The sequence below is a fragment of the Nomascus leucogenys genome, chromosome 1a, assembly GCF_006542625.1.
Source record: "Nomascus leucogenys isolate Asia chromosome 1a, Asia_NLE_v1, whole genome shotgun sequence".
NCBI classification, from domain to species: domain Eukaryota; kingdom Metazoa; phylum Chordata; class Mammalia; order Primates; family Hylobatidae; genus Nomascus; species Nomascus leucogenys.
The window spans coordinates 81,322,702-81,348,396 of record NC_044381.1 but is presented as its reverse complement, the minus strand read 5'-3'; the positions used below and the strand labels follow the sequence as shown (position 1 = coordinate 81,348,396).

At 44.0% G+C, this 25,695-nt stretch overlaps 1 protein-coding gene across 2 annotated transcripts in view; it reads right to left on the bottom strand.

Moving 5' to 3' along the window:
- Window positions 1–25,461, bottom strand: part of MTHFD1 (methylenetetrahydrofolate dehydrogenase, cyclohydrolase and formyltetrahydrofolate synthetase 1) — a 72,666-nt gene extending 47,205 nt beyond the window's left edge. Inside the window, exons 1-4 of one of the 2 annotated variants that reach the window (XM_030812050.1) lie at window positions 25,022–25,461; window positions 12,331–12,415; window positions 1,765–1,824; window positions 346–399 (exon numbers count right to left, since the gene is read on the bottom strand). In XM_030812050.1, coding sequence (XP_030667910.1) covers window positions 346–399; window positions 1,765–1,824; window positions 12,331–12,415; window positions 25,022–25,062 — 240 coding nt within the window. In that variant the 5' untranslated portion in view covers window positions 25,063–25,461. The remainder of the gene's footprint in view (window positions 1–345; window positions 400–1,764; window positions 1,825–12,330; window positions 12,416–25,021) is intronic. The other variant, XM_030812054.1, reaches the window with a different exon arrangement.
- Between the last annotated feature and the right edge of the window lie 234 nt (window positions 25,462–25,695).

The window sequence follows — 25,695 nt, the reverse complement described above, 5'->3', positions numbered from 1 at the left end:
TCGAGACCAGCCTGGCCAACGTGGTGAAATCCCGTCTCTATTAAAAATATAAAAATTAGCCGGGCAAGGCGGTGGGCAACTGTAATCCCAGCTACTCGGGAGGCTGAGGCAGGAGAATTGCTTGAACCCGGAAGGCGGAGGTTGCAGGGAGTTGAGATTGCATCATTGCTCTCCAGTCTGGGCGACAAGAGCAAAACTGTGTCTCAAAAAAAAAAACAAAAACAAAAACAAAACAAACACCTGGAGGTCTTGGCTAAATGTGTCAGTCCCCAAAGCCCCCTAAATCAAAACCAGAGAGGAAACCACTTCACCTTCCCTCTTCACAATCAACTCACAAAAGCTCACCTCAGATTCTGTGGTTGTTCTTGGTAACTTGATGTGAGTGGCTTTGATCCCAATCTGCAAAATGGACATTAAAAGCAGGTAAATGGCAAGACGACTTGAGATATTGAACCATTTTTTTTACAGACATGACTAACAAACAAGGTGTTGGTCATCATTTCACCCTTATATGTTCTGAAGAATGAGTCCCTCACTTCAACCCATTCATCATTCACTTGTTAATTGCTACCACTGCTCTTCAGCAATGTTATGCTTGCTATTCCTTGAGAAAGGAAATTAAATCTTGGGACCCCAAATTCATTAAGTCAAAGGGAAAAGCTAAGCTGGGAACTGGGTCATGCAAATCTGCCTCCCCATTTTGGTTCCTAAATAAGATGTTACAAGATGAAAAGCTACATGCCTCCCCCATATTTTGCCCACAAGGAAATTCGTAGTGAGCTGCAAGATCTTTACGATGTTTCTGTTAAAATTTCACCATGGCAATGTAAATCCCCCCAGCCCACCAGACACAAATGTATATCTGATTTTTCCCCTGCCCAATTCTGTCTATGTTATCTTATGTAAAATGCAGATTGCCTGCATTTTTCCTCTGCCCCACTTGTCTGTATCGTCTTTCTTTTTTGGATGGAGTTTCACTCTTATTGCCCAGGCTGGAGTGCAATGGCACAATCTCGGCTCACCACAACCTTCGCCTCCCAGGTTCAAGCAATTCTCCTGCCTCAGCCTCCAGAGTAGCTGGGATTACAGGCATGCGCCACCATGCCTGGCTAATTTTTTGTATTTTTAGTAGAGATGGGGTTTCTCCATGTTTCTTAGGCTGGTCTCAAACTCCCGACCTCAGGTGATCCACCTGTCTCTGCCTCCCAAAGTGCTGGGATTACAGGCGTGAGCCACCGCGTCTGGCCATCTGTCATCTTATGTAAAAAATGCAGATTCACTAAGCCAGACAAGGTCATGAATGACTATTTTTCCCTACCCACCTCTTACATGAAAATTGTGTATTTCTCAATAACCCACCCTTTCCTCTTTAAATTTGGAGAACTCAAAATCATCTTCGGAGAAAGGCATAGACCTGTCTCCCAGGTGTGTCCTTAATTTTGGCAAATAAATCTCCTAAAATGATTGAGACTTGTCACTTTTCTGAATTGACATCCTGCTCTTTGGAAAGAAAATCATTAACGAGAAAACAAAAACTCAAGGGCAAACCAGAGGGAAGAAAATCATTAATGAGAAAACAAAAACTCAAGGGCAAACCAGAGGCCACAGATCTAACCCACCCATTTCTGACTTGCAAAATAGATAAACTAATGTCTCCTGTGGGTGATAAAAGTTTTCACAGGGAGGACCAAAAAGGGCAAGGGGTAACCGATAGGACCCAGGTGGAGGTTGGGGAGGGTGATGGCACAGCTCTTCTGGCGTTACCTCTTCAGCAGCCTTCAGCTTCACATTTATATAAAGATTGGAATCATCTCTGTTGCCAACCTAGAATAATAAATGCATGCAAATCAGATGATTAGGGAAAGGCAAAGTGCACAGAAAAGCTTCTACAATTTTAGTTTTAATAAAAGAAATGTTTAATCATGCGACTCTTGTTGCAGAGAACTTTTACAGGAGTATAGGGAGGCTGTGGGGGCAGGAGGGATTATGTGAACACAGATGGTGTTACAGCCCCTCCCCTAAACAAGGCCCACCTGGTTCCCACTGCCAAACCCCAAACAGAAAATAGAGGATATCTGCATCTGCACTGGAAACTAAGCAAGGATGCTGCAGGCCTACCAGAAACAGGTGGGATTTCTGCTGCCATACCAGAAAAACAGAGTATAGAGGGCTGAGAAACTCATCAGGCAAGAAAAATGCCTGAGAGGCAGCAGCACCCAGAGGGCACATTCCACACCCTCTCCCCCACCCCCAGGGGCAATGGAAAGCTCCCTGGCCCCGCCACACAGAGAATAGAAAGGAGGGTGGAAGGATCTCACTCTAGTTTACACAGAATAAACAGCCAGGCAAGACAAAGGGCAATCTGCTGACCCCAACACAGAGAGGAGGCCAGGTGCAGCAACTTAGGTCTGTAATCCCTGCACTTTGGGAGGCCAAGGGAGGAGGATCATTTGAGCCCAGGAGTTCAAGACCAGCCTGGGCAACATAGCGAGACCCCCATCTTTACAAAAAGTTAGCCAGGCGTGGTGGTGCACACCTGTAGTCCCAGCACTCGGGAGGCCAAGGTGGGAGGATTACTTGAGATCAAGAGTTTTGCCATGATTGCACCAGTGCACAGTGAGTCATGGTACTATGCCTGGGCAGCCTGGGCAACAGAGAGAGACCTTGTCTCTTAAAAAAAGAGAGAGACAGGGAGAAACTTGTAGTGCAGAGGCCAAATCCTTTGAACCACCATGCTGTGCCTCACTATGTTTCCTCCGTTTCTTTGACCATGAACATATAGTTTATCATTATAACCATTTATTTGTAAAATTTTATTGTACTAATATTTTTTCATGCTCCAGTGGTTGGTATTTCTCCTTCTCAAGGTTGATACATGCTACCATAAGTTGTGTTTCTCCCAAAATTGCAGAGGGTATCACAGAGGGAAAGGTGGTGGTCCCTTCATATCAAAGATAACTGAAGCATAGCTCCTTTTAACAGGACCATGGCAAAGAAAGAAGCCGGCTTTTGTAACAGAGGATTTTCTGACCTTGTCATATTGGTGCTATTACTGGACGCTCCCCTCAGATCTCAGGACATGGCCTGAATCTTAGCTTCAGTTGTCCCTTATACAGACAGTTCTCAGTTTTGTGGTGCTAATTTGAATTGCAAGAGCCAGAAGAGTCCTTTGAGGGGAATTCTACTTTTTTTTTTAATGGGTTACTTGTATCTAAGTACATTAGATGCTTCTCGTAGGGGCTTCCCTAGACTTTTAGTGCCTCTCATGTTTCCTCTTTGGTCACTTTCTATGTATGTTCTTTGCCCCACCACCCAACCCTCACTGGTTCAGTTACCAGATTTGATACATTCCGGAATTTTTAGATCAAAGTAAGAAAGGAGGTGGTTCTAAATACAAAAGTATATTTTTTTTTACAATTTCATTCATATTTATACCTACCAATAGTTATTTAGTCTTAACTCTGAGATTAAATTGTTTTATCACTTGCAGCCAGTAAGGAAGCCACAACTTCTCTGTTCTAGAATTTATCTTCATTCATGTTTCAGGTAAGTGAAATGTAACTATAAGTCACTTTTCCAGCAAAGGTAGGTGGACATGTTTCTAAGTCTGTATAACTGAAAATATTTTTCTGCTGTCCCTTGTACTTGACTGGCCTTGCCTGATTTGGAGTAACAGCATTTTCCTTCAGAGATGTTGTCTTTGGCATCTAATGTCACACAGGAGAAGTCTGAAGTCTCTCGCTGTTGTTGTTCCTTTACATGTAACTGTTTTCGGCCTGAATATTTCTGAAGGAGTTTGTCTAAAACACTAAAACTACAACCAGTTCCAGAAAGAAAACTTAATAGTTATAGTTATGAGCATCTGTCAGTTTTATTGGAAAAGACATCTAAAAGCCAATTCAAAGAGTCACTCTTAGTATAGGTTTTATTTATTTATTATTTTTGAGACAGGGTCTTACTCTGCCACCCAGCCTAGAGTACAGTAGCATGATCATGGCTCACTGCAGTCTGCAACTCCTAGGCTCAAGCAATCCTCCCACCTCAGCTTCCCAAGAAGCTGGGACTACAAGTACACGCTGCCACAAACAACCAATTTTTGTATTTTTTGTAGAAATGGGGTTTCTCTATTGCCCAGGCTGGTCTCAAACACCTGGGCTTAAGCAATCCTCCTGCCTCAGCCTGCCAAAGTGCTAGGTAGGTGTGAGCCACCACACTTGGCCAGTATACGCATTTTATAGGGGAAAGTGGTTATAGAACCATTGATAGACTAGATGCAAAAAGAATATTTAAAGAACATGTATTCTGGCTGTGTGTGGTGGCTCACGCCTGTAATCCCAGCACTTTGGGAGGCCAAGGCCGGCGGATCACCTAAGGTCAGGAGTTGAGACTAGCCTGGTCAAGACGGTGAAACCCCATCTATAATAAAAATACAAATATTAGCCAGGCATGATGGTGTGCACCTGTAATCCCAGCTACTTGGGAAGCTGAGGCAGAAGAATCCCTTGAACCCAGGAGGCAGAGGTTGCAGTGAGCCAAGATCATGCCATTGCACTCCAGCCTGGGTAACAAGAGTGAAACTCCATCTCAAAAAAAAAAAGAATGCTGATTTCTTCCTTGAAGGTGGCTGAGTACTACATCATCCAAAAAAGATCCTATTCCAGAACAGGTTAGGGACACTTTTTTTATACCAGGAGTCTGCAAACTGTTTCTGTAGAGGGGCGGACGGTATATATTTTAGGCTTTGTGGGACACATACCGTGTCACAGCAGCTGCTGCTATTGCTTTTTTAACTCTTTATAAACTGGGCAACATTTGGATATGGGCCACAGTTTACGAATCTGTGTTCTACACCGTAAGGTATCTTGGGTATTGGTCTACTGGTTCATTTTTCCTTCTGTTTCAGAAACCTTATGAAGATACAGGCTAGTTGAGTTTATTAACTGTATTCTGTCCATGTATTTTGTGAGGACTGAATGAGTTACTATACATAAAGCACTCTGAATAGTTCCCGAATACTGTTAAAAATCAGTTTTATGGCCAGGTGTGGTGGCTCATGCCTATACTCCCAGCACTTTGGGAGGCCAAGGTGAGTGGATTGCTTGAGCCCAGGAGTTAGAGACCAGCCTGGGCAACATATCGAAACCCCATCTCTACAAAAAATATAAAAATTAGCTGGGCATGGTGGCGTGCCTGTAGTCGCAGCTCACTTGGGAGGCTAAGGTGGGAGGATCCCCTGGGGGATGGGGGAGGGCAGAGGTTGCAGTGAGCAGATATCACATCACTGCATTCCAGCCTGCATGAGAGAACAAGATTCTGACTCAGAAAAAAAAAAAAGAGAGAGAGCGAGAGATACTAATGAGGCTATGGGGCTGAGGCTGAGGCTGTATTTCTATCACCTTAGCACAAACTTTTTTTTTTTTGAGACCAAGTCTTGCTCTGTCACCCAGGCTGGAGTGCAGTGACATGATTACAGCTCACTGCAGCCTCAACCTCCCGGGCTTGAGCAATCCTCCCACCTCAGCCTCCCCAGTAGGGGGGACTACAGGCAAGCACCACCACAACCAGCTAATTTTTGTATTTTTTTGGAGACAAAGTCTCTCTGTGTTGCCCAGGCTGGTCTCGAACTCCTGGGCTCAAGCAATCCACTCGCCTTGGCCTCCTAAAGTGGTGGGATTACAGGCATGAGCCACCATGCCTAGCCCATTAGTATCTCTTATAATGAAAAGTCAAGTCTTAATTTCCTATAAATATTCAGTTATTTGGGAAGTTACTCATCCATTTTATTAAAAAAAAAAATGAAAACTCAACTTTTAAATATATACTTGGGCCATATCATGAATGTTCTTGAATGCATTGCTAAGGAATTAGAAAAACAAAGGGGAAGAACAAATGGGTTTTGGAGACAGATCTGTGTTCATTTCCCAGACTCAGTCCCTTCCTGACTGGCTTCGGGCAAGCTACACAAGATCTTTGAGCATGAGTTACTATGGCTATAAGGGGATATCTCCTACCTCGTAGGGTAGTATAAAACATAGAACAATTAGAAATATAAACAAATAATTTGAATTATTCTAGACACTCCATATAAGTAGTATAGGTTGAAGATCCCTAACTCAAAAATCCAAAATCGGTCAGGTGCGGTGACTCGGCACTTTGGGAGGCCAAGGCAGGAGGATCACTTGAATTCAGTTTGAGACTAGCCTGGGCAATATGGAGAAACTCTGTCTCAAATACTAAAATTAGCTGGATGCCTGTAGTCCCAGCTACTCAGGAGGCTGAGATGGGAGGATAGCTTGAGCCTGGGAGATCCAGGCTGCAATGAACTGTGATCACACCCCTGCACTCCAGCCTGGACAACAGAGTGAGACCCTGTCTCAAAAAAAAAAAAACACACACACAAATAAAAAATGCTCCAGAATCAGAAACTCTGAGCACTGACAACGCCAAAAGTAGAAAATTCCACACCTGGCCTCATGTGATGGCTTACAGTCAAAACACAGTTAAAAGTGCATTTCATGCAAAATATTATTTAAAATGTATAAAATTGGCCGGGAGCAGTGGCTTATGTCCGTAATCCTAGCACTTTGAGAGGCCGAGGCAGGCAGATCACCTGAGGTCAGGAGTTTGAGACCAGCCTGGCCAACATGGTGAAACCTCATCTCAACTAAAAATACAAAAATTAGCCAGTCGTGGTGGAATACACCTGTAATCCCAGCTACTCAGGAGGCTGAGGCAGGAGAATCACTTGAACCCAGAAGGTGGAGGTTGCAGTGCGCCAAGATTGTGCCATTGCACTCCAGCCTGGGCGACAAGAGCAAAACTCTGTCTCAAAAACAAACAAACAAAATACTAATATATATATATATATACACACACACATACACACACACATATATATATAATTACCTTCAGTCTACAAGTATAAGGTATATAATGAAACATAAATAAATTTTGCTTTAGAATTGGATCTCATCCCTACGTATATACAGATTCCAAAATCTAAAACACTCTCGTCCCAAGCATTTCAGATAAGGGATACTCAACTTGTACTATCACTCTGGTAAAGGATGGAGAGTGAATGTGGCTGGATAGATTGTGATCAGACTTGCATTTTAACAAGGGCTGCAATTGCAGTCAGGAGGACAGACAGGAGGTATATAGATAGAACCCCCAAATCATTAAGTAGGTAACTATAGTGGCCCCAGGTTTGGGAGAAATAGGAATCAAGGGGGGGCAACAGATTCCAAGAGTTGATGAGAGGCACAATCAATAGGACAATAGCCCCTAACTGGATGCAGGGAGTGAGGAAGAGAACTCCTAAGGAGACGGCCCTCAGGCTTCTAGCTCAGGGAATGTGGGAAGATGGTGGTGCCAGCACCAGAGTGAAAAAGACTAGAAGTCTGAGGCAGGGAGATGTGATTACAACATATTATATAAACCTTGTATCACAGAAAGCTGTTGACTCTGGTGCTAAAGTACAAAATTAAAAGATTCTACCACTGTTTTATCAGCAAGGACATAGGAGACGAGCTGCAGAACAGTGTTTATGTAATAAAAACATTTGTAATCAATAAATTTAAAAAACAAGGTTGGAAGTCAGTTTTTAAAATGGAGAAAAAAAGACACCCCCAATATTGCTTTAAAAAGGGTATACTTCTTGCCTATGACATTTACTCTTTCTACAACAAACAATTTGCAAAAATAAGCCAAGAAATAACCAGCCACCAAATGTACCAGTATACACCCACAACATATACTTTTGATTCTTAGTAATTTGCAAAAAAGGGAAAATCCACCACAGCAGAGAACATGCCAGGCAGAGAGTGACAGGCCTTCTGTGCTTTTCTTCTCAGCTAAGCCCTCCTAGACAAACAGCAGAGGAGAGGGGAATATTTAAGTACTATTCACTTTGACTTTTTTTTTTTTTTTTTTAATTGAGACGGAGTCTTAGGCTGGAGTGCAGTGGCACAATCTCAGCTCACTGCAACCTCCGTCCCCCGGGTTCAAGCGATTCTCCTGCCTCAGCCTCCTGAGTAGCTGTGATCACAGGTGTGCACCACCACACCTGGCTAATTTTTGTATTTTGAGTAGAGATGAGTTCTCACCATATTGGCCAGGCTAGTCTCAAACTCCTGACCTTAAGTGATCTACCCGCCTTAGCCTCCCAAAGTGCTGAGATTATAGGCATGAGCCACTGCACCATGCCCACCTTGACATTCTTGATGAACAAGGGATAGAAACTTAGCAAGGGATTAAATGATATATTAGAGACATACAAATAAAGAGATTTGGAAGGAGACTATATCCAACTTGGGTGAAACTCTGGCAGGAATTTCAAATGAAAGCCCTGAGTTTCCTGTCATCCAAATCAAGATTGCAAACATTCCTTCATACATTTGTCTATAAAAATATTTATTGAATATCTCGCTACTGGGTGAATCTGGAGCTCAGGGAAGAAACTCTGGATAGAGACCTAAATTTGGAAGCATTCCCTCATGAAGCTATGGGACTGGGTGAGGTTACTTAGGGAAAGAATAAGACGGAGAAGAGATCTCAAGGGTGAGCCCCAAGGCATTCAAATGGTTTAGGTATTAGGGTGATGAGTAACAACAAGCAAAGGAGACTCGAAGGTGGGAAGGAAACCAGTGGTGTCCCAGACCAAGAGCCTGGAGCTCAGAAGAAATCTAGATTTAGAAGTCACTGGCCTGATAGATGAAACTGCCTAAAATAATGGTTCTGATAATGTGGCCCACACACTCTTGAGGGACCCCAAGACCTTTTCAAAGATTTATGAGGGACAGACTAGTTTCATAACAACATCACTACAATGTTGTTTGCCTTTTTCATTGTGTTAACATCTGTACCGATGGTGCAAAAGCAATGGTGTGTAAGACTACTAGTGAACCAGCACAAATCAAGACAATGGCTATGGACTAGTTGTCATGGTATCCTTCACTACCACACACTCTCAATAAAACTAAATGCCAGTTTCACTAGGACTGCCCTTGATGAAGAAATACACATTATTAATTTTCTTAAACTTCAACTTGGCCAAGCACAGTGGCTCATGCATGTAATCCCAGTACTTTGGGAGGCCAAGGCGGGAGGATCACTTTGAGCCCAGGAGTTCGAGACTAGCCTGGGCAACAAGGCAAAAAACCATCTCTACAAAAAAATACAAAAAATTAAGGACTGGCGGCCGGGCGCGGTGGCTGAAGCCTGTAATCCCAGCACTTTGGGAGGCCAAGGCGGGCGGATCACGAGGTCAGGAGATCGAGACCATCCTGGCTAACATGGTGAAACCCCGTCTCTACTAAAAATACAAAAAATTAGCCAGGCGTGTTGGCGGGCGCCTGTAGTCCCAGCTACTCGGGAGGCTGAGGCAGGAGAATGGCATGAACCCGGGAGGCGGAGCTTGCAGTGAGCCGAGATCGCGCCACTGCACTCCAGCCTGGGGGACAGAGCAAGACTCCGTCTCAAAAAAAAAAAAAAAAAAAAAATTAAGGACTGGCACAGTGGCTCATGCCTGTAATCCCAGCACTTTGGGAGGCTAAGATGGGAGGATCACTTTGGGTCCCAGAGTTCAAGACCAGCTAGGGCAACAAGGCAAAAAAAATCTCTACAAAAAAATACAAAAAATTAAGGCTGGGCGCAGTGGCTCACGCCTGTAATCTCAGCACTTTGGGAGGCTGAGGCAGGTGGATCACCTGAGGTCAAGAGTTCGAGACCAGCCTGGCCAAAATGGTGAAACCCTCTCTCTACTAAAATTACAAAAATTAGCTGGGCATGGTACCTGTAATCCCAGCTACTCGGGAGGCTGAGGCATGAGAATCACTTGAACCCATGAGGCAAAGGTTGCAGTGAGCTGAGATTATGTCACTACATTCCAGCCTGGGGGATAGAGCGAGATTCTGTTTCAAAAAAAAAAAAAATTAGCAGGGTGTGATGGCAGGTGCCTGTAATCCCAGCTACTCAGGAGGCTGAGGCAGGAGAATTGCATGAACCTGGGAGCGGAGGCTGCAGTAAGCCAAGATTACGCCACTGCACTCCAGCCTGGGCGACAGAGCAAGACTCCGTCTCAAAAAAAAAATAGGCATGGTGGCGCATGCCTGTAATCCCAACTACTCTGGAGGCTGAGTGGATCACTTGAGCCTAGGAGATGAAGGTTGCAGTGAACCAAGATTGTGCCACTGCACTGAGTAAACAGTAAAACTCTGTCTCAAAAAAGTAAAAAAATATATATATAAATAAACCTCAACTCTTGAGTGCATGTGTTTTTAATAGTCTATGTAAGGAATTGGGAAGCACTCATAATGCACTTCTGCTATATACAGAAGTACAGTGGTTGTGGTTGTTACTGAAGTATTTGTGCTTTTTTTTTTTTTTTGAGACAGGGTCTCACTGTCACCCAAGCTGGAGTACAGTGGCATGAACACAACTCCCTGCAGCCTCGACTTCCTGGGCTCAAGTGATCTCCTGTCTCCCTCTCATGTAGTTGGGACCACAGGTCTATACTACCACTCCTGGCTCATTTTTTAATTTTTTTGTAGAGATGGAGTCTCACTTTGTTGTCCAGGCTGCACTTGTGCTTTTTTGCCTTGTTAGCTGAAACAGATGCATTTTTATATGAAACACCTACTTGAAATAACAACTGACAAGCAATGATTATTCAGGCTTGAGTATTTGATAAATATTTTCTCAAAAATGAATAAAGTGAAACTGGTATTTCAAGGGACACAATTAATTGTATTTGTTGCCAATGATAAAATGTGAGTTTTTGGGTGAAAATTAAAATTTTTTATCCACGCCTGTGAGCTTGACAGCTTCTCAATACTTGAAAACTTCTCTGATGAGCTTGTTGGTGATATTAATGATTCCAATTCTTTCATATTGCATAATGAAATGTTAACATTTGGAAGATCTGCATAATTCCGGGAACTATTATTTTCCAAATGAAGAACAAAGGATGTTACAAAACCATGCATGGGGTAAATATTCATTCCAAATGTAACATTTTGATGTAACAAAGTGTGCAAGTCTGAGAAGATGTAACAAAGTATCAAAGTTCACTGACAGAGTTTCAGATTCTACGCAACTAATCTTTTAAAATTTACTTACTGAGTCCTGGTACAACATCAAAGAAAAATACCCACAATTACCTGGAAAGACTATTAAAAAAATTCTTCCCTTTTATGGCTACACATCTGTATGAAGCCCAATTTTCTCCATATATTTCAATTAAACCAGCACACAGCAAAAGACTGAATGCAGAGGCAGATAGGACTCCAGCTCTCTTCTACTAAGCCATACAGGAAAGAGGTGTGCACAAATATAAAATAATGCCCCTCTTTTCACTAAATTTTCTTTTTAAAAAAGTTTTTGTTCCATAAAATGTTATTTATGTTAACATATAATAAATGAGCTTACTATTGGCATTTTTAAATGAATAAACATTTTTAAAACTTCCTAATTTCTGTTTTTTTTTTTTTTTTTTTTTTTTGAGACGGAATCTCTCTCTGTCGCTCAGGCTGGAGTGCAGTGGCACAGTCTTGGCTCACTGCAACCTCCACCTCCCAGGTTCAAGTGATTCTCCTGCCTCAGCCTCCGGAGTAGCTGGGATTACAGGTGCCCACCACCACGCCCAGCTAATTTTTGTATTTTTAATAAAGATGGGGTTCCACCATGTTGGCCAGGCTGGTCTCAAACTCCTGATCTCAGGTGATCTGCCCACCTCGGCCTCCCAAAGTGCTGGATTACAGGCAGGAGCCACCGTTCCCGGTCAAAACTTCCTAATTTCTAATATGGTAAACATTAATGGATAAATCTGTATAAACAATAGCTTCTTGAGGTCTTACATCTTTAAGAGTGTAAACGGGGCCAGGTACAGTGTCTCACACCTATAATACCAATGCTTTGGCAGGCAGAGGCAGGAGGACTGCTTGAAGCCAGGAGTTCAACGCTACAGTGAGCTATGACTGCACTACTACATTCCAGCCTGGCAACAGAGTAAGACCTTGTCTCTCAAAAGTAAATAAATAAATACATTAAATTAAAGAAAAAAAAAGATTTTAAAGGGGCCCTACTAAGACCAAAGGTTAAGAGACACTGGCCTAGAGAAAGGGTATCCACAGAGAAGAGCAGAGGGCCAGGATATGCCAACATTTAGAAGCTGAGCCAAAGAGGAGGAGCCTGCCAAGAGAGACTGAAAAGGCATGAGATTACACAACAGCCAATATAAAAAAAAAGGAAAGGAAAGTAGAGGGAGAAGTCTGAAATGATATTGAGAAATCAAGCAAAGACAACATTAATGGAAATATACTATCATAATACCTGTAATATTGCCAGGCCTGGTGTGAAACCAGGTACTTGCTCCTTCAACTGAGTGACTTGATTTTTCAGTCTCGCCCTTATTTGCCTAGAGAAAAAGGAAAGGGTGGGGTTAACACTGAATATTTCAAGCAAAAATAAGTGATGCAGATTATTAGATGTATTTCTCTTTTATTTGTTTGTTTGTTTATTAACACAGGGTCTCGCTGTGTCACCCAGGCTGGGAGTACAGTGGCAAAATCAAGGCTCACTGCAGCCTTGACCTCCTGGGCTCAAGCGATCCTTTCACCCCAGCCTCCTGAGTAGCTGGGACTTTACAGGTCTGTGCCACTATTTCTGGCTAATTTTTGTACTTTTGGTAGAGATGGGGTTTCACCATTGCCCAAGCTGGTCTTGAATTCCTGGGCTCAAGCGATCTACGACCTCGGCCTCCCAAAGTGCTGGGATTACAGGCGTGAGCCACTGCACCCGGCCTATATTTTTCTTTTTTTTGAGACCAAGTTTTGCTCTCATTGCCCAGGCTGGAGTGCAATGGCGCGATCTCAGCTTACCACAACCTCCACCTCCCAGGTTCAAGCAATTCTCCTGCCTCAACCTCCCAAGTAGCTAGGATTACAGGCATGTGCCACCACGCCTGACTAATTTTGTATTTCTAGTAAACGCGGAGTTTCTCTATGTTGGTCAGGCTGGTCTCGAACTCCCGGCCTCAGGTGATCCCCCCACCTCAGCTTCCCAAAGTGCTGGGATTACAGGCATGAGCCACTGCACCCGGCCTGTATTTCTCTTTTAAATCAAAAACGCTGGCCAGGAGCAGGCAATGGTTCATGCCTGTAATCTCAGTACTTTGGGAGGCTAAGGCAAGAGGATTGCTTTAGAACAGGTGTTTAAGACTATCCTGGGCAACACAGTGAGACCCCATCTCTACAAAAAATAAAAAATTAGCTGAGAGTGGTGGCAGGCCCCTGTAGTCCCAGCTACTCAGGAGGCTGCGGCAGGAGGATGGCTGGAGCCCAGGAGGTTGAGGCTGCAGTGAGCTATGATGGTGCCATTGCACTCCAGCCTGGATGATAGAGCAAGACTGTCTCCAAAATAAAATAATATAAAATAAAAACACCATTGAATGGACATTATCTGGTTTAATAAGTACAGGAACTTCCCAACAATTTTCCAGGCCTCAAGTAGACATGGATCTTTTTCTTTTTTCTTCCTTTTTTTCTTTTTTTTTGAGATGGGGACTCGCTCTTGCCCAGGCTAGAGTGTGATGATGCGATATCTGCTCACTGCAACCTCCACCTCCTGGGTTCAAGCGATTCTGCTGCCTCAGTCTCCTGAGTAGCTGAGATTACAGGCGCGTGCCACCACGCCCGGCTAATTTTTGTATTTTTAGTAGAGATGGGGTTTCACCATGTTGGTCAGGCTGGTCTCGAACTCCCGACTTCGTGATCCACCCATCTCGGCCTCCCAAAGTGCTGGGATTACAGATGTGAGCCACCGTTCCCAGCCACGTGGATCTTTTCTAACTCCTACTGACATTAACTGAGCCACAAGGTTCAGGGATAATTGAAAATATATTAGTTGATGGCATTCAAAATCATATAGTAAATAAATGAAAACTTAGACCAACACTTCTAGAAAGTGCCGATCCTCATCTTTTTTCACATTTCCACTCTGCAGGTGCTGTCATGAAAAAATTTTACAGGAACAAACTCAAGCACACACCTTTTGCTCAACCTGCACTAGTAAGATGAACACAGCGTATCCACATAAGGTTGAATGATAAATCAATGAATTCCACTCCAAATTCAGTATAAACTTACAAATTATATTCTAATTCACAAAGGAATTTTCTTTACAAAGAATTTAACACAAGGCTAAAAGTATAACCTCCTGCAGTCTCCTTATTAGAGTGAAAAAAAGTATAACCTCTTGCAAAACTAAGATGATCAATTTACCAACATACAAGTTCTCAACAATACACTAGGATGTCAAGTAAATGAAATTACATCCATAAATACATATCTGAATAGCTTAACCTAGCCCAGTTATGATATATGATACAATGTTCAACTTGAACATGCTCTGTCCCTCTTGGAAAACCAGTTTTGTCATTTGTCATATGGACATTCACAAACAGCTCTTCCCTCATTCTAATTTGGTTACTCCCAGCTCCACTTCTCCACACGTCACAAAAAACTGACATAAACAGGCACACAAGAAATAGATTATTTGGACTGGCCTAATAAACATCAAGAATGTTGAATGGTACAAGAAAGAAGTCATACCCAAGATTTTCAAATTTTATTTATTTTGATTTTTATTTATTTATTTTATTTTTTGAGACAGGGTCTGGCTCTATCACCCAGGCTGGAGTGCAGTGATGCAATCACAGCTTACTGCAACCTCCACCTCCTGGGTTCAAGCCATCCTCCTACTTCAGCCTCCCAAGTAGCTGGGACTACAGGTGCACACCACCACACTCAGCTAATTTTTGTATTTTTTGTAGAGATAGGATTTTGCCATGTTGCCCAGGCTGATCTTGAACTCCTGAGCTCAAGTGATCCTCCCACCTTGGCCTCCCAAAAGTGCTGGGATTACAGTTATAAGCCACTGCACCAAGCTCAAATTTTATTTCTAGTTAGTGACTTTGCTTTTTCAAGTCAGTATTCTCTACAATAATATAGCTCAAAAGAAGAATAGACCATTGGAATTTTTTTTTTTTTTTAAACTGGGATTGGACCTGGATAGAGGCCACAGTTCTGCTCTGAGACAAGGGAACAGGGAATACTGCAGTTTTCACTCCCCAGCAGTTCCAGCCCTAGCTGCTCCCCTGAATGACAACCAGATGTGGTGCTGGGCATAGCCTAATACCCCTACACAGTCACCCAGGTTCTCTTTGGCTCGAAGTCTTATATAATCATTCTTGCCGAAATCCATTAGAAATTCCAATTCATGGCTGGGCGCGGTGGCTCGCGCTTGTAAGTAATCCCAGCCCTTTGGGAGGCCGAGGCGGGCGGATCACGAGGTCAGGAGATCGAGACCATGGTGAAACCCCGTATCTACTAAAAATACAAAAAAAAAAATTAGCCGGGCGTAGTGGCGGGCGCCTGTAGTCCCAGCTACTCGGAGAGGCTGAGGCAGGAGAATGGCGTGAACCCGGGAGGCGGAGCATGCAGTGAGCCGAGATTGCGCCACTGCACTCCAGCCTGGGCGACAGAGCGAGACTCCATCTCAAAAAAAAAAAAAAAAAAAAAAGAAATTCCAATTCATTCTGTTTAACATCATGGCTGAATTTAAAATATTTAACATGTTACGACAGAGAAAAAAACACATTGCTAAAATATAACCTTTAACTCTTATTATGGATATAGAAAAATGAGTAAATAAAAATAAAATACAACATGGACATTTCAACAGAAGCTATATGGTAGGCAAAGGAGGCAGTATGAAATTTGCATGATTAAAATAAAGCTGCCTTTAGACAACAAAAATGCTGAAATGTGCCATAAGCTTAGAGTAGTTCTCAAATAATTCTCAAAAGACACAGGGAAAACACTTTTAGTAACTGATCAGAGAAGAAGCAAGAACATTCACCTTCAAAATACAGGGCATCGGGCCGGGCATGATGGCTCACGCCTGCAATCCCAGCACTTTGGGAGGCCAAGGCGGGCAGATCACGAGGTCAGGAGTTACAGACCAGCCTGACCAACATGGTGAAAGCCCGTCTCTACTAAAAATACAAAAATTAGCAGGGCGAGGTGGCACATGCCTGTAATCTCAGCTACTCAGGAGGCTGAAGCAGGAGAATCGCTTCAACCCGGGAGGCGGAGGTTGCGGTGAGCAGAGATTGCGCCACTGCAGTCCAGCCTGGGCGACCCACTGAGACTCCGTCTCAAAACAAACAAACAAACAAACAACAACAAAAACAACAGGGCTTCTTCTAAAAAAAAAAAAAAAAGGTCTTCTTCTAAACAAGGACACAATTTATCCCCCTGCCCCAATAGATTACTGTCATAAGATTTTTTTTTTGTTTTTGAGACGCAGTCTCGCTCCATCTCCCAGGCTGGAGTGCAGTGGCGCGATCTCGGCTCACTGCAAGCTCCGCCTCCCGGGTTCACGCCATTCTCCTGCCTCAGCCTCCTCAGTAGCTGGGACTACAGGCGCCCGCCACCACGCCCGGCTAGTTTTTTGTATTTTTTAGTAGAGACGGGGTTTCACCATGTTAGCCAAGATGGTCTCGATCTCCTGACCTCGTGATCCGCCCGCCTCGGCCTCCCAAAGTGCTGGGATTACAGGAGTGAGCCACGGCGCCCAGCTATTATAAGATTTTTAAAATGCAGAACGCAAATGTTTTATTTAATATGTTTTATTCTCATTTTGTTCATTTGTTGATTTATTTCATTTGTTCATTAACAAGTTTTATATTACTAAAAAATACTTCGGCAGGGCACGGTGGCTCACGCCTATAATCCCAGCACTTTGGGAGGCTTAGGTGGGTGGATCACCTGAGATCGGGAGTTTGACACAGCCTGAGTGGTGAAACCCCGTCTCTACTAAAAATACAAAAAAAAAAAAAAAAAAAAAAAAAAATTAACTGGGAGCGGTGGCGCATGCCTGTAATCCCAGCTACTCTGGAGGCTGAGGCACGAGAATCACTTGAACCCGGGAGGCAGAGGTTGCGGTGAGCCGAGATCGCGCCATTGCACTCCAGCCTAGGCAACAAGAGCGAAACTCTGTCTCAAAAAAAAAAAAACAAAAACCTTCAAAAAATTTTTAAAAACTTAATATGTAGTTCCTTATAAAAATAATTGTGATTGTAAGGCCACCTAGTGTTCCAAGAAATACATATATTTCAAATTGCTAGTCATTTAAGTCAAATTAAAACACTAAATTACCTTCTCGTTGAAAGAAAACTGATTTTCACCTATCACTAATATAGCAAAAGCTATATCAGTATACAAGACAGTCAATTGACAATAGTACTATTATTACATAAGAATATTTACCAAAAAAAAATTATAATTTAACCCAGACATTTACCAAATTTGACAATTACCTCAAATACATATTTGAAAGCTTAATGTGAGGAAGCTATTTTATGCTTCATTGAAAGTTTATAATGTAAAGTTCTTCCATCCAATTCTCTCTAACTCAAAGCCCTAAGAAAGCAAAGGTAAACTGCTTGATATTTATGCCATGAAAATAAGTCAGAATAGTGTAAAATTTTAATGAATCCTATAATTCTTAGTGAGGGTAAAGTCCATCATTAATCCAAACACACAATGACACAATAACTCACTTTAAGCTTCTGGATCAGGGTTTTTCAATCTCAGCACCACTGACATTTGGACCAGATCATCCTTTGTTATGGGGACTATCCTGTGCACTGCAGGATGCTCGGCACTAGTCCTGGCCTCTACTGCTAGATGCCAATAGCACACCCCTTCCCCATATGACAACCCAAAAGACTCCAGGCATGCCCAATGCCCTGAGGTAGAGGGAGGAAAAAACTGCCCCATTTGACAACCTCTGATCTAATGCAATAAACGGACTAGGTTGGATTGGTTAAGGCTTTATAAAATTTAGGATTTTAAAAGTGGACCGTAAGTTCATTCAGAAAAAGGTCTCAAAGAGAAAAGCACCTTCGGAGTCCTGGTACAGGCAACCAAGTGTGGTAGGATTCCTGAATAATGAGGTCCCACCTCCCCCACCCCCACCCACTCAAGGATGAGGGGGTAGGCAGCATCTACTCAGATCCAACAAATTGGTGGCAGGAAGATAGACAGTACGGTATTGCTAAACTTTTCACACCTTTCAAAAAGTCAAGCATCCAGATTTTTATGTGTAACTACAGGCATAAGTGTGTTAAGAAGTAATCTAATGTTGTAAAGTAATAAATGTGTTGAGAAGTAATCTAATTCTGTAAGCCAAACAAAAAACATTTGGCCTCTAGGCCACGGTTTTATCGCCTTCTGCCAGTAGCAAGAGTTATGAGACAAGACAGGGTTGGCTCTGAGTATGAGGATCTGTAAGAAGCAGTGCTTAACTATATGTCAACAAAGGAGAGGTGATGCCAGTAGGTCTGCTGGTGAGAACAGGCAGACCCCTAATTCTAACATTGAGAACTAGTCTCACTATTGGAGGATTACCTAACCATAGATCTGGCCACTAGAGCTGACTAGGGCTCCAATGAACAGCTCTAGGTCCCTTGCAGACCTCTGGATCATCAGAGGGGAATGCAGAAAGAATGGGGAAGGTAAGGGTTCTCCACTTGGAGGGAAGAACCTGCCAAGAGCTCGTAATGAGAAAAGCCTCACAAGGACCTGGACTTCCTGCTTTTCAAAAAGACTAAAGAAAACCTTAGGTAGAAAAGGTCAGGTCTAAAAGGCTGCTTACTACTAAGGAGGGACTGGTATTTGGGCACCTAAACCCAAAGATCACTTATAATGTTAAGTCATTCATTGCAGTCAAGATTAAGTTCCTGACAGGCTCTGGCAAAACCTTTCAGAGCAATGCTCCCTTATCTCCTGGGACCTCTCAAGCACCAGATACCAAGCAGTACGTCTCCCGTCCAGGCTTGTGGTGAGGGGCAAAAAAAAAAAAAAAAAGCCTAGCCAGCAAAGTAAGTAGGTCTGACCTGTCTCTAACCGGTCAAAATTGGACTATAACCTCAAAAATGACTTTTTGAAGAGAATCTGTTTGGGTGCTTCCCAACCAGACTGATGGGTGGAATGATTTCCTCACAATGGAAAGGCCTCAGGGAGAACCAAACCCAGGGTGTCTCCTGCTGGACAGTAGAAGTTTGCAATTCCTTCTAGCAAGCCAATGACAAGCCCATGGTAGGGAAAGAAATGCACCATCAAGCCTCTGCCACCTACCTTGGAACACCTGGGCAAGTCACTCAGCTTCTGGCTAAAGTGTCATAAACTGCAAAATTGAGGGGAAGGGTAGTAGCCGAGTGGCTGAGGAATCTTGACTGTGGCACCTTTAGCCACCCACTTCTTCAAGGTCAAGGATTTACAGGGTGCCAGAAGCTGCTTTTTGGTCAATTAAGGGGCGCAAAGGAGAACCAACCACACAGTGCAGGGGTAATGGGGGCCTTCTGCACTGTGGATGGGATGTCAAAGAAGCTTGTTTTGAGAGTCTTACATTCTTTTAATCCTTGGGGCAACCTCAGGAAGTAGACAGTTCTCATCATCCCTATTGCACAGAGAGGAAAGTGAAGCTAACTTTTCCAAGGCCACACAAGCGTCCCTGCCCCTTAACCTCTATTCTACCAACCTCTACTGAGTCAATTAGAGGAGAAGGGAGCCATTTGCCTCTACTCCAAGGACCCTCCTCTGTACTAGGCCAGCTTTCCTTCTAGAAGATTCTTCATGCAAATAGGGGATGTAACAGGGAACCATAGACCCCTGCTCAAAACCCCACTACCCAAATCCCAAACTGCCTGATCCCAACCCCCCTGATGGACAGGGACAGACACTTATTTGCAAACCACATCCCCAATCAGGTGCCATGACCATAGTAGTTGGCTGCCAGCTCTGGGCTCTGCTGCACTATCGCTGCAACCTGCCCAACAGCCTGGCTGGGGTCCTGGCTGAAGGTCTCAGCCTCTCTGGAACTCCGATGTCTCCTGCACAGGCTTCCAGAATCAATCCAGCTATGACAGTCAAGGTTCCATGTAACTTTTGAGCAACCTGCACTTTGGAGTTCATTACAGGTAAATTTTTTTTTTTTTTTTTTTTTTTTTTGAGGTGGAGTTTCGTTCTTGTTGCCCAGGCGGAAGTGCAATGGCGCCATCTCGGCTCACTGCAACCTCCCCCTCCCAGTTGCAAGCCATTCTCCTGCCTCAGCCTCTGGAGTAGCTGGGATTACAGGTATGCACCACCACGCCCAGCTAATTTTGTATTTTTAGTAGAGACGGGGTTTCACCATGTTAGTCTGGCTGGTCTCCAACTCCTGACCTCAGGTGATCTTCCTGCCTCGGCCTCCCAAAGTCCTAGGATTACAGGCATGAGCCACCACGCCCTGCCCAGACAAATCTTTTTAAGCACAAAAGGGTCTACATGTATTTAATCTACAGGACAAAGTAAAAGTCTTATCCATGTTAACTTAGTAACCAAGAAGACCTGCCCTTCACTATGGTAAGCAAATTATTTTCACAAAAACAGTTCTTCTAGCCCTGTAGCTAAATGTCCCTGTAGCTAAATGTACAGCCAAGGTTCCAAACTTTTATCTTTGATCACTAGGATAAATTCTAATTTTAAGTCTCAAGATTATAAGCCAGCTCCCAAAGGTACAGGCTGGATAAACACAAACATCACTTTTTTATTCAATTAGTACTTTCTAAGTACCTATTTATTAAAACTTACCATGTACCAACGACTTCTCTAAATGCTTTATAGGTATTAAATTCATTTAATTCTAACAATCTTATGAGTTAGGTGACATTACTACCCCAATATACAGAAGCTAAGGCACAGAGGTAAACTGCATGACCCAATGATGCACAGAGAAGGAGGCAGCACTGTGCTTAGGCTCTGGAGCTACCATCCACAGCGAGCTTACAAACATACCCAACTTGCCCTGCACTTGGCCAGCAAACACTCGCAGCACCTACTCAAACCATCTGCCTCTTCACAACCAGACTCTTTAGAAAGGAGATTTAATCAAGAAAAATACCACCAATGGACAGAGCAGGCTTAATTATAGCAAACTAAGGGAAGGGAAAACCAAACAAATCATATAAAAGTAGTGAGCCCCCCTTTGAAAGGCGCACTTATAGAACAACTATGCTTTCTTGCCTACAAAGCCAAGTGGGTCTTCCAACACTAATGCACATCCTTCTCCCACTTTGCATAATCTTTTAAAAGACACCACCGTTCTGCCCAGGGCAGGGTCAGGTTCCTCTACTCAGGAGCCTCCACTCAGTCAGCTTCTCAGAGGGCCATTGCCATTGACCCCCAAAGCAGTAATTTACTAACTGGTGAGGACAAAGGTCTATGGCACAGGCTGTGCTTTTGGTCAGGTGCTATTTCCCCCACAACATTGGCAGGCTTAAGGCTCTACCTCCTTCAAGTCTTTGCCCGTAAGTCACTTTTACAAAGACTATGACTCCCATATTTAAAATTGCAGCCACCATGCCACAGAAACTCCTGTCCCTCTTTTCTGCTCTGGTGTTCTCTTTGTGCTTCCCACCAGCTCACAATATGTTTCACCTATTTAAATGTCTGTCTCTACCCATCAGTATGCAAATTTCATGAGGGTAGGGATTTGGGCTGTTTTGTTCACTGTTAGACTCTCAGAGCTTTGAAGATTGCCTGGCTTAGGGGACACACACAGCTACTTGTTGAGTAAGTAAATAAATACCCACAAAGAACAGATACTTGTCTCTAACTCTCAGACCTTCCCCCAGTTGTCAAATTCAGGCTGCAACCTTAGAATTCCCCGTAAGGAAGAAATGGGGCTGTTACTTCCAGAGAAAGATGATTTGGCAACTAAATCCATCATGTAAGTACCCAGTTTCCCACAGAGTAGAGTAGGTAGAGAAGGAATCTGGAATGCTGAACTTTGTCAATGTCCGAGCTCCCAGGAAGGTATAAAAGGAGAATAATAATAGAAGAGGACGAAAGTCAGGGATAGCATTCTCAGCAGGGTGGCAAACATGGTAATGAGACTGTAAAGAAAAAGCAAAGCGACGGTGGGGGAGCAGTGGCTCACGCCTGTAATCCTAGCACTTTAGGAGGTGGAGGTGGACAGATCACTTGAGGTCAGGAGTTCAAGACCAGCCTGACCAACATGGTGAAACCCCATCTCTACTAAAAATTCAAAAATTAGCCGGGCATGGTAGTGCATGCCCATAGTCCCAGCTACCTGGGAGGCTAAGGCAGGATAATCGTTTGAACCCAGGAGGCAGAGGTTACAGTGAGACATCATGCCATTGCACTCCAGCCTGAGCAACAGAGCGAGACCCTGTCTGAAAAAAAAAAAAAAGAAAGAAAGAAAAGAAAAAGAAAAGCTTATGAAATTCCTTTTAGCAAGTAGTAAGTGCTGGTTAGAATGAAAAACATCATATACTGGGTGAAGACCTTAGTTTTAGTTGAGCCATTGCCATTCACCCTTGGGCAAATCACACCACTTTTCTGGCCTCAAATGATTTCCTAATCCGCAGGATGGAATGTGGGAAGTGGGCTGGATTTTTAAGAAATTCTAGGACCAGTGTGGTGGCTCATGCCTGTAATCCCAGCACTTTGGGAGGCCGAGGTGGGTGGATCACATGGGGTCAGGAGTTACAGACCAGCCTGACCAACATGGTGAAAGCCCGTCTCTACTAAAAATACAAAAATTAGCCGGGCGGGGTGGCACATGCCTGTAATCTCAGCTACTCGGGAGGCTGAGGCAGGAGAATCGCTTGAACCTGGGAGGTGGAGGTTGCAGTGAGCCAAGATCGTGCCATTGCACTCCAGCCTGGGCAACAAGAGTGAAACTCTGTCTCAAACAAACAAACAAACCAGCTGGACATGGTGGCGGACACCTGTAATCCCAGCTACTTGGGAGGCTGAGGCAGGAGAATCGCTTGAACCCAGGAGGCAGAGGTTGCAGTGAGCCGAGATCACGCCATTGTACTCCAGTCTGGGCGACAAGAGCGAAACTCCATCTCAAAAAAAAAATTAGCTAGACGTGATGGTGGGCACCTGTAATCCCAGCTACTCAGGAGGCTGATGTGAGAGAACTGCTTGAATGCAGGAGGCAGAGGTTGCAGTGAGCCAAGATTGGACACAGCAAGACTTCATCTCAAAAAAAAAAAAAAAATAGATCTCAAGGCAGCAGCTACTATGTAAAAAAAAAAAAAAAGATAAAGAATCATTCATATCTTATTACTAATTACTATTAACTAATTACTGATTATTAATACAACATATATAGAATACTTATTATGTGCCAGGAAGAATTCTAAATGATCATCTGTTAGGAAACAATTTAATTCTACTAACATCCCAATGACCTAGACATTACTTTTACTTAACATTTGAGGAAACTTTGGCACACAGAGGTTAATTAATTTGCTTAAAACCACACAAGTAGTAAGGCATGAAAGAGGGTTTCCAGGTGTTTAGGATATAGACAACAATAAGACAATACATGTATTTGCCCTTATGGAGTTGATAAACATTTAATTTGCTCTCCAATTAACGAAAGTATATTCAGTGAGCACCTATTCTCAGTACCGGCCCAGATGCATTATTATTGTACTAAATTATCTGCACTATTATGATGCACTAAATTATCTCTTTAGAAATCAGTCTTTCTAAAAGGAAGATTTTTATATTAAAACAAAAAGCCACTGGAAAAGGAAGTAAGTTTGAATACAAGCAAACAAAAACGGAAAGTAAAGCAGAAATACAGTTTAGCAAGCTGCATGTTGAAAAGCACTAAGCACTAAGTACTGTGATTTCTTTTTTTTTTTTTTTAGATGGAGTTTCGCTCTTGTTGCCCAGGCTGGAGTGCAATGGCGCATCTCAGCTCACTGCAACCTCTGCCCCCCAGGTTCAAGCGATTCTCCTGCCTCAGCCTCCCAAGTAGCTGGGATTACAGGTGCTTGCCACCATACTCGGCTAATTTTTTGTATTTTTAGTAGAGATGGGGTTTCATCATGTTGGATAGGCTGGTCTTGAACTCCAGACCTCAGGTGATCCACCCACCTCAGCCTCCCAAAGTGCTGGGATTACAGGCGTGAGCCACTGGGCCCGGACTTTTCACCACCGATGACTTTGTAATTCACTCAAAAACCTATTACAAAGTTAGGAGTTAGAAGACAATTACAATTTAGTAACTGCTGTGACTGGCAACAGTTACTTACATAACTGGTGATGTGAAAGGTCCCAAGAGCAAACTCAGTAAGGTCACACAATATATCTTTCCCTCCTTCATCTACTAGAGGGAATATATTTTTCCCTCTTCCTTCTACTCTCATTTTTCCTCACCAGTCACCTCCCAGACAAAAAGCAGCCAGTGTTACTTCCTGGGAGTAAAGCTGGCAAGGATACCCACTAATTAAGCATTCAGATGTCCCGCAAGGGTAGAACAGGCAGAGGTCAAGTGGAATGCAGAATATTCTCAGGACTCAGGAGCCAAATTAAGTTTCAAGTAACTCTAGGGCAGAGAGATGGCTGTTAGAGAGAAGCACGAGATTGAAGAGAAAGGAAAAATGTATTAGATTTCACTTAGCGTACGATAAGACTGGTATAGTGGGAAAAGCTATGAGCTGGAAGGACCCTCTGTCATTATCAGCCTTGTAGTCTTGTCAAGCCTTATCACCTCACTAGTCTCCATCTACTCACCTCCAAATTAACGGGAATTAAGTAGATTGGATTTCTGAGTTCTGACTAGGGGGGCTCCAGGAAGCCGCAACTACCCACTCTCCCAGTAGAAAGTCACCAGCAGCTGCGCGTTTGGGAGCATAGTCGGCACAGGACTTTTCCCCGAAGCACAGAAGCCAGCGGCTACAGCCACTAGGCAGTCCACTTGCAAACGCAGGTTGTGCCCGGGTTCTCTTTCTTTGGCTGCACGTCTTCAGATGTTATGGGCCTAACTCTTCCGCTACAAGTGTCCCTCCCGCAAAAAATGGGTCCGGGGGACCTGCACACCCTCAGAGCCCTCGTCCACAGCCCCACACTCAACAACGTCAGGTGCTTACGCGGAGATCTCCTTCCCGTTCAGGATTTCTGCTGGCGCCATGGCCTTTATTAGTCCGCTGCCCACGATGGACACCACCAATATCGAGGTTCCACTCCCTCTGCAGCCAAGCAGGACAACCCAACCCACGTGCTTAGGGACCGGCCAGGGGGATTACACTACTGCGCCTGCGCCCCTGCCCGCTTCTCACCCCCGCAGACGCGGTGGCGCATGCGCAGTTCGGAAGGACCCGAGTCCCTTAACTAACGGAGAGCTAACAGGTCGGGGACTGCGGGACGGAAGAGGGAGGGGAAGATGAAGAAAATCGGTGATGAATGGCTGGCGGAAATGATTGGCGGAAAGAAAGAGCCAGTTCACAGTGCGCCTTTGTATTCGGCGGGAAACCCGGCCGAAGAGGGAGCTGGAAAGGACTCCGGAACCCGGCCCTAATTCCAGCCAATCAGGGAGTAGAGTTGCGGGGCGGGGCTGGGGCGGGGCAGTCTCGCGGGAGACAGTTTCGCGGGTTCGGGAGGCGCGTCTCCGGTTTCCGCCCAGTTTCTGGGGACGCGGTGGCGGAGTCTGAATCGCCTGGCTTCCAGGGAGTTTTGGGCGGGTCCCCGCACGGGAGCGTGGCGGGCGCTGGACTCGACAGCAGATTTGGAACTGGAGAGCTTGGCGCGCCCTCATACTCTGTCA